The following is a 12,195-nucleotide window of genomic DNA, read 5'->3' on the forward strand; positions in this document are numbered from 1 at the left end:
TTTAACAAAATATTCTATGGGCTATTAAATTTTGGTGAAAATTGTCAAAAACCCTGGCGGTGGCTGGCAACTTTTTTTAAAAACGCTGGCCTGGAAAAAAGTTAAGAACACCTGTTCAATTTCTCATTAATGCAATTATCTAATCAACCAATCACATGGCAGTTGCTTTAATGCATTTAGGGGTGTGGTCCTGGTCAAGAAAATCTCCTGAACTCCAAACTGAATGTCAGAATGGGAAAGAAAGGTGATTTAAACAATTTTGAGCGTGGCATGGTTGTTGGTGCCAGACTGGCCGTTCTGAGTATTTCACAATCTGCTCAGTTACTGGGATTTTCACGCACAACCATTTCTAGGGTTTACAAAGAATGGTGTGAAAAGGTAAAAACATCCAGTATGCAGCAGTCCTGTGGGCGATAATGCCTTGTTGATGCTAGAGGTCAGAGGAGAATGGGCCGACTGATTCAAGCTGATAGAAGAGCAACTTTGACTGAAATAACCACTCGTTACAACTGAGGTATGCAGCAAAGCATTTGTGAAGCCACAACACGCACAACCTTGAGGCGGATGGGCTACAACAGTAGAAGACCCCACCGGGTACCACTCATCTCCACTACAAATAGGAAAAAGAGGCTACAATCTGCACAAGCTCACCAAAATTGGACAGTTGAAGACTGGAAAAATGTTGCCTGGTCTGATGAGTCTCAATTTCTGTTGAGACATTCAGATGGTAGAGTCAGAATTTGCGTAAACAGAATGAGAACATGGATCCATCATGCCTTGTTACCACTGTACAGGCTGGTGGTGGTGGTGTAATGGTGTGGGGATGTTTTCTTGGCAGACTTTAGGTACCTTATTGCCAATTTGGCATCGTTTAAATGCCACGGCCTACCCGAGCATTGTTTCTGATCATGTCCATCCCTTTATGGCCACCATGTACCCATCCTCTGATGGCTACTTCCAGCAGAATAATGCACCATGTCACAAAGCTCGAATCATTTCAAATTGTTTTCTTGAGCATGACAATGAGTTCACTGAACTAAAATGGCCCCCAGAGTCACCAGATCTCAACCCAGTAGAGCATCTTTGGGATGTGGTGGAACGGGAGCTTCGTGCCCCGGATGTGCATCCCACAAATCTCCATCAACTGCAAGATGCTATCCTATCAATATGGGCCGACATTTCTAAAGAATGCTTTCAGCACCGTGTTGAATCAATGCCACGTAGAATTAAGGCAGTTCTGAAGGCGAAAGGGGGTCAAACACAGTATTAGTATGGTGTTCCTAATAATCCTTTAGGTAATTGTGTGTGTGTGTATATATATATATATATATATATATATATATATATTTTTTTTTTTAAGCTATAATTTTATAAAAATATATCTTTTTTTAATTTCATTTTTTGAGATTGATTATTCATTGATTATTCATTTATTTGATAGCTATTTCGAAGTTCAAATTCCAATTCAATAAATAATAGATAGATAAATATCCCAAATGGTTTTCAAAGCTCAAGCACACAGACAAGGAGGGACAATCATTACTTGGAAGCTAGCAAAATCTAAATATGTCCCCGTCTCTTTAAGAGACGATTCTGTCATCATTGTCAACCCGACATAACTTGCCTGGACACTTCAATAATGTCTCTCATCAACAAAGTGGACAACGCTATTTGACAGACGTCGCATGACCGAATCTCCACATTACTGACCTGTTTAAAACCACTATCCGATTTCAAGGCCTAAATGTAAATATACAGTGCTGAAAAGTTTACCTTTGGGTTAGCCCCGGGTCACCGGCGGCTCGTTTTACAGGCCTGCACAACAACATGCTTTTTGGCTGCAGTGCAGCAACTCAGGAAAAACAATTATGTCCATTATCAACACATCACCGAGCAATAGAAGACGAGAGCTGCAGTCACAGGCAGCTGCTGGGTCGCCTTACCCATCTGAGCCAACATGATTGTCATTGTTATGCCACTGGACATTATATACATGATATGACTGCTGTTGCTTGGCAACGCAAGACAGCTGCATTGGCAACTGTCTCAAAAGTGAGCTGATTAGAGAGGGGTTCGAGAGGTCTCTCCGAAATCAAGGCCATCCTCTAGCGAGGTGGAAAAGGGATTAAAATCATACGATTGTTTCGGTTAAACTGCTCATGGCGTTACATAACTCTGTGTTTCTCTATGCAAACAATGATCCAGGAAATCATAAAAGGCCTTTGTTTATATCACATGATGAATATTATGTCCTTAGCTGATGGCATGCCCTTTGGCTTTATTCTAATTCTGTTCAGCCGTCTGGGACGCAGATTACCGCTTTCACCTTTCAGCTGCCGAAAGCTCACACGCAAACTTGGAAGACACCGATGTGGGTGCAAACAATGCGTCTGCACGAAAACAGCAGCGTGACTGTGTTGAGTAAATCGGGTTATTAATTGCTGGATTGTGTGCGGGTGACGAGGTGCTGTGTGAGTGCGAGAGAGTGGTAACCATGTTTAGAGACCAGCTGCCCATCCACACAAGCCTCTCATAGCACGCCTGGTGGTCCGAAGCATGAGAGGTCATCACAACGCGCCTTCGACAACCTTATTAACCATTCAATAACCCTTTATCACAACCAGGTCCGAAACACAAAAAGGATGCCATGGTGAACCTTGAACAAGTAATGCAAGCAACTTCATTGAGAAAGTGCAATGCCCGATATGACAAATAAGCCCCGCCTTCTAAATGAAAGAGCCAATCGTTGATTAGTAATTTTGAGAGTTTATCAACAACATTTATGAGACACTTCATTGGTGATTTAAACATAAAATTGATTTGTTAGCTTGGCAAACAGTTTTGGAGAATCTAATGTTTAAAATTCTAAGAGATAGGAGCTGCAGTTGCATGTCTGAGAGGCGTTTCAAAATGGCTGCCGAGTGAAATGACTCTTCTTAAAGCGACTTTGGGGCAGGTCCCCCTTGGTTAAAATAACGCTTTACTATTAGCGATTAGAGGGACGTTTACGGCACTGAAAATGACTTTACATTTGCAAAATAGAGCAAGCCCAGTCCAGGTGAGCAAATGTAACACAAAAGTAATGAAATGCAGTAAAGTAATGCAATTAGTTACTTTTTTAGGGAGTAACACAATATTGTAAGGCATTACTTTTAAAAGTAACCTAACACTGGTCACTACTAAAAGTAGCTTAAGTGTTACAATGTCGTGTTCCCTATTCTAAAAACGGATTATTGAATTATTATGGATTATATATACACTGAAATCCACTGTGTTTTGTTTTGTTTTATTGTTTGTACCAGCAGAAATCTGCAAGCTCCAAGGTGGAACCGTTACAAAGTACTACAGAGATCCACTGAAATGCTCTGTTTGTTTTGCTTTTTGTTTTGTTTTTGATTTATTTTGTTTAATTTAATTTCGTTCTGTTTTTTTTAATTGTTTGTACCAGCAGAAATGTACAAACTTCAAGGTGGAACCGCTACAAAGTACAACTGGGATACACTGAAATGTTTGTTTTGCATTTTGTTTTGTTTTGTTTCGTTTTGTTGCGTTCTGTTTGTTTGTACCAGTATAAATCAACAAGCTCCAAGGTGGAACCACTACAAAGTACAACTGGGATACACTGAAATGTTTGTTTTGCGTTTTTTGTTTTGTTTTGCTTTGCTTTGCTTTGCTTTGCTTTGCTTTGCTTTGCTTTGCTTTGCTTTGCTTTGCTTTGCTTTGCTTTGTTTTGTTTCGTTTCGTTTTGTTGCGTTCTGTTTGTTTGTACCAGTATAAATCAACAAGCTCCAAGGTGGAACCGCTACAAAGTACAACTGGGATACACTGAAATGTTTGTTTTGCATTTTGTTTTGTTTCGTTTCGTTTCGTTTCGTTTCATTTCATTTCATTTCGTTTTGTTTCGTTTCGTTGCATTCTGTTTGTTTGTACCAGTATAAATCAACAAGCTCCAAGGTGGAACCGCTAAAAGTACAACTGGGATACACTGAAATGTTTGTTTTGCATTTTGTTTCGTTTCGTTTCGTTTCGTTTCATTTCGTTTCGTTTCGTTCAGTTTCATTTCATTTCATTTCATTTCATTTCATTTCATTTCATTTCATTTCATTTCGTTTTGTTTCGTTTCGTTGCATTCTGTTTGTTTGTACCAGTATAAATCAACAAGCTCCAAGGTGGAACCGCTACAAAGTACTACTGGGATCCACTGAAATGCCCTTTTTGTTTTGCTTTTTTTTGTTTTGTATTTTGTTTTATTTTGTTTTGTTTCATTTCGTTCTGTTTTGTTTTATTGTTTGTAAAAGCAGTAATCTACAAGCTCTAATGTCAAACCACTACAAAGTACTCCTGGGATCCACTGAAATGCTCTATTTGGTTTGCTTTTTGTTTTGTGTTTTGTTTGAGTTTGTTTTGTTTCATTTAATTTTGTTCTGTTTTGTTTTATTGTTTGTAAAAGCAGCTCCAAGATGGAACCACTACAATGTACTATTGGGATCCACTGAAATCCACTGTTAGTTAGGTTTATTTTTTTAATATTTATAAATAACTAAGTTAAGCTTAGTTTTGTTTTGTTGTTTTTACCAGCAGTCATTTTAAAACAAAACTTTGGCTCGCTGCAAACTGTATGTCTGATAATAATGACACTTTCTAGACCTACAATAACTTTTATGCTTAAACATACTACTACAACACTTTACACAATGCTTGTACACTAATAATAATAATAATAATTGTTGGCCATTGTATTGGTATAGAATAAGAGCTGACAGAACAAAAAGAGGCAATGTGATTAGGAAATTACATGAGGTGAATTAAAATATTTGGGGCTATTTAAAAAAAAAAAAAATAATAAACAGAAAAACAAAAAATACAGACCACTCATTTGAGGGTCTTATTTGGCCAATCCTGTAATAAGTTGATTAATTCAACATTGATGATCTGCTTCAATCAGAATATTTTTATTTCATTTTTAATTTAACTCATAAACTATCCAGAACACTCCAGTTTTGAACTCCTTCATCTTAAAGTGATTGATGAAGTGTTGTAGTGATGGGTAGTGACAGGACCTCCTATCTTTACACAGGTAATCTGAAGGTCTTCCTGAGGGGCCATGGGGCTCTTCGTCACCTTCTTGACCTTACAGATTCTTAGAATACCACATGGTCAATTCTAGGAAATGGTTTCGTGGGGGTTTCAAGCTTCCTTCCCATGTCAATAATGAGACATGCCTCTGGGAAGCTTGAATTTTATAGCTTTTTCCAGCTCAAGGCATTGACGCAGACATTGACGTTGGTCGAATCATCTGTCCGGATGTTAATTGTACATACAAACAACCGGTGAGTAATGATAGTGATTTACGTTTCACAAACCTTAAAACACGAAACCCTTAAAAGCATGAATGTTTTCGCAATCATTATTACATATTCGGGTCTTTAGCAACCCGGATCTATATCTAACACGAATTGATCTCTACTTGTCACGGTAATATAAAACTCTCCTGATATTAGAGTAACACTTACAGAAGAATTTAAAGCATATTTTGTTACATTTTGGAGCTTGGTAGCGTTCAGTTTGAGATGTTTTATACCATCATCCCTGTCCTCATCAGAGCTTATTTCCCAGTACATTCAGCATCTGCCTCATAGTCAACCTCTCAAACATATTCTCATAACTGTCACTTTCAACATCTTCAAAATCAATATTTGAATCAGTGACAGTGAGACTAATATCTGATTGTGTTCAGTTACTCTGCAGTAAATCGAGGAACTATTTAAATTTGCTGATGATTCTTCTTATTCTTTTGTTTTCTGCTTGTGGTAACTATAAGTGAAACCTCACTTCATCGTTGAGTATCAGACATTGCCAACTTGTGGAATAAAGGTGAATTGCACTTATTCAGTCGTCAAAGATAAAATTATTGTTGTGCAGAAAAAATATACTAATACTGTTACACACCTCGGGTCATGAGTGACCCTAAACTTTTTTTTCTTTTTTTTTTCAAAAAAGGAATTGGAAAACAGGCATTCTTTTATAACTTTATTCTTGTTTTATTGTTTAGGATGAGTTGATTGAGGAATACTAAGAAGGTTGATGTCTAACTTTAAAAATATTTTAAAAAATGAGGGTATTAAATGACATTCCGGGTCACTAAAGACCCGAGGTATGCGTTTAAGGGTTAATTTTGAGACACTCTCTGACCGATTCAATGAGTTCATTCAGTAAAGGATTCATTAAATTGATTCAAACCAGTAACGTATAAGCAATTGTTCATAAGAGTCATGTGGTGATTCAGAGTACAAACTACAACTCAAAATATTATTGTATATGAACCAAATAAAAAAAATTGATAAATCATGAAAATAGAAAAAATGATCATCTTTCACTGCGTCTTCACAAATAAAACACATAATTACCCAATATACTTACAAAATATCGATTTCAACCGATTCTCAAAAATGTTCATTGTATTAACTCAAATTTTTTATTTTGATGAACTCAAAATTTTAAGGCAACCAGGTAACTTATTTTTTAAATATTTTTTTACAGTGTAGCCTATAATTTATTAAATAGAATACAGAGTAGTATTTATTCTACAATACTAAAATGTGGAAAAAAAATTGAATAATTTTTGAATTCACTACATCTGTCTATAAACATCCCACACCCTGCCTTAAATCCAAACAGCCAGACATAAACAGAATGGTTATTTAAATCTGCCTCTGAGATAGTTTGCTTAATTAACTCTTTATATAAACATCAGGCATCTGCTGACAAATACCAATGGCTTCAGACTCAAGTCCGTTGTCCTTTGTTTTGCAATCTTTCACCAAGCAGAAGCAACCATCTGTATTGTGTTACACTATGTACAGTAGGTCCCCGTGATCTCAGGGCCCGAGACTGTTTTGAATTGTGTACATAGTCGTGAGTAAATACATGTTCGGACTGGTCAGCAATGTGTGAAAGGGCAGTGCGGCCAAATTTGGCTGAGGGGGTTAGTGACACGGAGCTCCTATTTGCTTACCTGAGGATCCCAGGAAGTAGCGCTCTAAAACTGATCCGAAGCCAGAAGGGTTGTCCCTAAGGTCGCTGACTGTGAAGGGCTGCATGGAGATGTTGGCATCGTTTATCGGCCAGTTGAGCGCATGGACACTGGCTCCTCCGTACCATGAAATATTCACCATGGAAAAGCAGTCCTGAGAGAGAGAGAGAGAGAGAGAGAGAGAGAGAGAGAGAGAGAGAGAGAGAGAGAGAGAGAGAGAGAGAGAGAGAGAGAGAGAGAGAGAGAGAGAGAGAGAGAGAGAGGATCCTTAAAATGTGTCATTATGGTCCATCTATAGCTTGATTGTTTATTGCATGTGAAAGTACTTTTACATTTATTGATTGAGCAAAATCTGGACATGCATTTCCAGCTAAGAAGCATTTGGCTCTCATAACACATAACAGGTGCAGAACATCTAAAAGTCAAAGGATTGGACCGAACAATGTGTTCTTAGGCTTAACTCTAAAATAACACATGACAGAGCATTACTGAGGTATGAAATGTGCGAAATGAAGGGATTAAACTAGAACACTTCCTGCTTTAGGTCCTCGCTGAACAAAGAAAGACAATGTCTAATCGGATATATGTGAAATGTACGCATTATACAGGATTTTTGTGGCCTTTCTGTCTGGTAAACTTTAAACCCTGCTTTAAAAACATATTTGGCAGGTATTAAGACAAAGTACATGTTTTAAAAACAAATAATAAGAGAGCCAACTGCACTCTTTAAAATCACACAAATGTCACATAAAAGGCAATAATTAAAAAATATATATTTTTAAAAAGTTCAATATACCTATAGATAAATAAACAAACAACTAGTCAGATGTTAGCTATTCTTATTCTGTGAAACAATTTGCATAATAAGGGTCAATTAATACTTGACGCCCCCCAAAGGAAGTCAAAATATAAAGATGGAGGTCTTAAAAGTAAATATTTTACATAGACCTAATTATTTAGACCATGTGGAGGATAAAGCAGTTTGGAGTACGGATGGATGTAGGCCGATTTTTCCTTTTAGGATTCAATTTGGAACATTTTAGTATCCAACTGCAAGTCAGTCAGGGCGAGTATTTTCATCCCACGACAAATAAAACATATCGCGAATAAAAATCGCGCTCGCCGAGGCAACCCAACTCTGTAAAAAAATTATATGATCAAAAAGTTATGACAACATTATGTTTTTACATTGTTTTAACTCATCAAAGTAAGTTAAGCAGTTAAGATAACTATTTTTAAGTCAGTTCAACTTAATCTAAGTTGAAATGACTAAAACATCCAAGTTGATTGTAAGCTGCAACTTTTTTAAATTATTTTTTTAAAGTGACATTATTATAGGCTATAATGCAGCGAAGACTGTCATTATCAGTTATTGATTTGCATATTACACTTATTTCAGGAACATTTAGTGTTTTGTTTAACAGAGTTTAGCTACGTTAACATTTATTTGTGGTTGAGAAATTGAACTTTTTAAAAGCCAAACCTTGCTAAAAGTCAGTCCACAATTCTCGCAGACTTACAATTTAAATTGGTCATTGGGTTGGGCATAAAATATTACATGTGTGAGATGTTACACGGTTCTTTAAATGATTATAGGTGCGGGGAAATTATGATTTTGTCGCTAAAGAACGGCTATTTTGTGGAATTTAAAAAATATGTTTCAATGTAATCCGGATATCAACGGCTATCAATTTTGGTTCTAATGGTAACATTTAGCCTACATTTTCAAAAGTAGATTTCTAATGGTCATTTACCTTCAGATCCACATGGCAGTGAATTGGAGTCCAGGTGACACTGTAGCACTCAGTCTCCGAGTCCTCCTCCGATTCCAAAGATATCTTCACCTCTGCGACCGAATCCCATGTGTAGCAGAACTCGGTTTTGTTAAGCCAGCACATGTTCCTCACGAACGGAACCTCAATGTCAGTGTTCCCCACGTTCTCCACGTCTATCTCCGCAAAAGTCTTGTCCTCAGTCAGTGTCTGTATGACCAGAGTTTGCGTCCGTCTCTCCCAAATGAGCCCGCTAAAGCTCCCCTTCAGGATCCAGTTCTTGTTGGGCTGATCCACAACTTGCCAATAAATGATTCCGATTGTCATGACAAAAAAGACAGCAACTCCCAAGCAAGCAATAGCCCCCTTCCAGGTCTCGTTCATCTCTTTCAACCCCGTGTCCCATGTCACCTCTGGGATTGGACTTGGGTTCCTGTTGCGAGTGTGTGGCATGGTGATTTCAGGAAGAAGAAAAAAAACAATCTAATCGAAAGTTATGATAAGAAGTAACAATCTCTCTGCTAAACCATACAGAATCGTCATCATGTCCCGGTCCTTCACGGAAGCGCGTTCGACTGTCTGTGGATTTTTTGAATTGGGTCTAATTGCGTTGTTGCGCGCACCGGCCGCCGGTCATCAACGGATCCAGGTCAAGTTCTCCAAACAGAATCATTCCAAAATAAATCAGAAATGTAATGCATGCTGCTTCTAGTGCAATAGGAAGTTTAAAGCATTGATCGCAGAAGAGTGAGCAGTCTTACCCGGGTTTGGCAGCAATGCCTACAAATAGCTCCTCAGCGGCTTATTTGCTTGGCCTGCACTTTTGCGCGCTGGTGTGACGTAACTCCATACTGCTTCTTCAGAAAGGTAAAAGAGAAAGTGATTAGGCGTGCTTTGCGATTAGCGGGGCCCCCGGTCGGGAGCCGGAGAGAGCGCAGTGTGTGGTGGTGAATCACCCATTCTTACTATCTGAGTGCACGCGTTTGCATTTGGAGACGCGCGTTCAGAGCGATTGACTCGCACATGCATTATGCGCAAGGACGCGCATCAACCTCGCCTACAATGATTCAGCGTCCTGTAACCGTTTAAGCAGGTGCACCAAGTGTTACTCGCTAACTTTTGATTTAATTTTCACCATACCCTTATGGAAATGAGCCATGGTTTTACTACAAAAAAAAAAAAAAAAAAAAAAAAAAACACACACAAAAACATGGTTATTATAGCCTAGTTAAAACATGGTAACCACAAATTAACCATGGCTTTGCTACTCTAACCTAACCATGGTATTTGTAGTAAAACTGACGTTGCATAAATGGTAATCAAGTAGCCAAAAAACATGGTTACTCTATAATAAAACCGTGGTTAATTTTCATATGGATAGGAAAGCTGAAAATATGCATTCATGTTTAATCAGTGCAAGGTTTTATTTTATTATCCTCATACATTTGCACTCCATCTGCATCATTTTGTACCACATGTGCATTGCGTCAAATTGTGTGTATTGTGTATTTGCGTGGCCATAAATTGTATATAATGTATATTATATTGTGTGTTTTATTGTATTTTTTTTGTATTCTATGAGGCAATGACAAATAAAGACGTATCCGATGATAAAAATACATCTTTTATTTGAAAGCATGTGCCAAGCTCTTAGAAATGTACTATTCTTAGTTTAAAGGAACTGCATGTAAGAAATGTATTTCAATGAATCATAAAATGGCCCTGATATGTAGACATTAAGAAATCATGTTCATTTCAAATACTTATATCACTGACAACAGTAGTCCGGTCAGGATATTGTCATTTAAAAGTTGTTGCTGCAGTCCTCAACTGATGTTGATGTTGACATGTTGTGTTTTGGCCTGAAGCTCCGCCCTCCACCTATCAACCAATCACAAAGTCAGTAGTGTTTGGGCATCCTGGTTGCCAGATCTGCTCTAGTTAACACAGCTGCAGCTACAAACGATCCAGCAGCCAATCTAGCAAACCTCGAGTCAGGGGGAGGGGGATACACCGCTCTACAGTCATTTGAAAGTGATTGCAGTACCAGTTTTGGCCACAATCTTACACACACTTCCTTTAATTCAAAAACACTGGACCATTCTCGACACAATTTTTGATTTAATAATATTAAAATGTCAAGAGGTGAAATCATTAAGTAACATTTTTGGAAATATTTTTATTCTTGAGTATATAAGAATACACAACAATGAATAAACAATATTCTATTTAAAGAAAATCATATTTTAAATTGAGTATTCTCTGTTTATGTCTTGCCACATGCATATTGATTTCACCACACTGAGTAGCCAAAATATAAACAAACAACTACTTTTTGGTTTAAAAAAAATAATATTCATAAAAAATAATGCTAAGCTTACTTGCATAGTTATTGTATGCCAACATGTTTACATTCTCTATTGATTTTAATTCAAAAGTTATCTTTTATTAAATACAATGTGAATTAAAATGTCTGTAAGAAAAGCATTCTAAAAAGGGTTAGTTCACCCAAAAATGAAATTGATATCATTAATGACTCACCCTAATGTCGTTCCACAATCGTAAGACCTCCGTTCATCTTCAGAACACAGTTTAAGATATTTTATATTTAGTCTGAGAGCGTATGCAAGTGTATACTGTTCATGATTCGGATCGCCAATGTCAAGTGATTTCAGCAGTTTGACACGCGATCCGAATGATGAATTAATCCGCTGATTCATAACCGTTTGAATCTTTATTTGAGGTTTGAAAACAAACGCGGAAGAGAAGACTATGCTGAATAAAGTTGTAGTTTTTGTTATTTTTGGACCAAAATGTATTTTTGATGCTTTAAGAGATTCTAATGAACTAACTGATGTCTCATATGTACTCCTTTGATAATGCATTTCGGTCCTGCATCTCTTGGCCTTTATTGTTGATGAGTACAGCAATACAGCATACTTTATACTGTTTTAACATACAATATTGCCGACATTTAAACCCATGTAACAAACATTTAAGAAGTAAAAATTATCTGTTATCCCATTACTTTACCATTCTGTTATCCCATATCCACCGTATCAGAGCTGGTTCTATTGCTGGACTCGGGGTAGACTCCTATCTTTAGATGCTGCTGAAAGATGCTGCGGTGCGATTGATTCCATAACCTGCCAATAAGCAAACAGTGCACAGTTCTGAGAACATTTCATCATCCAAATTAGTTATAATTATTATCTTTAGGGGAAATTTTGGACTCTCTTTATATTGGGAGGCCTTAACTACTATGTACTAACATAGTAATTAATAATTTGATTCAATGCACTTATTATGTACATACATGTTTTTACATTGTACTTACATTTTAAACAAATAGCTGCATGTAATTACGCCTGTAATTAATTTCTGTAGTTA

The 12,195-nt window shown here is 37.2% G+C and overlaps 1 protein-coding gene across 2 annotated transcripts in view; it reads right to left on the reverse strand.

Annotated features, from left to right (window-relative positions):
- The window catches only part of si:ch211-236l14.4 (SITS-binding protein), a 42,231-nt gene extending 32,452 nt beyond the window's left edge, over positions 1–9,779 (reverse strand). For both annotated transcript variants that reach the window (XM_067436181.1, XM_067436182.1), the window contains exons 1-2: positions 8,788–9,779; positions 7,016–7,187 (exon numbers count right to left, since the gene is read on the reverse strand). In XM_067436181.1, coding sequence (XP_067292282.1) covers positions 7,016–7,187; positions 8,788–9,258 — 643 coding nt within the window. In that variant the 5' untranslated portion in view covers positions 9,259–9,779. The remainder of the gene's footprint in view (positions 1–7,015; positions 7,188–8,787) is intronic.
- Between the last annotated feature and the right edge of the window lie 2,416 nt (positions 9,780–12,195).

This window comes from Pseudorasbora parva, chromosome 25 (genome assembly GCF_024679245.1).
Source record: "Pseudorasbora parva isolate DD20220531a chromosome 25, ASM2467924v1, whole genome shotgun sequence".
NCBI classification, from domain to species: domain Eukaryota; kingdom Metazoa; phylum Chordata; class Actinopteri; order Cypriniformes; family Gobionidae; genus Pseudorasbora; species Pseudorasbora parva.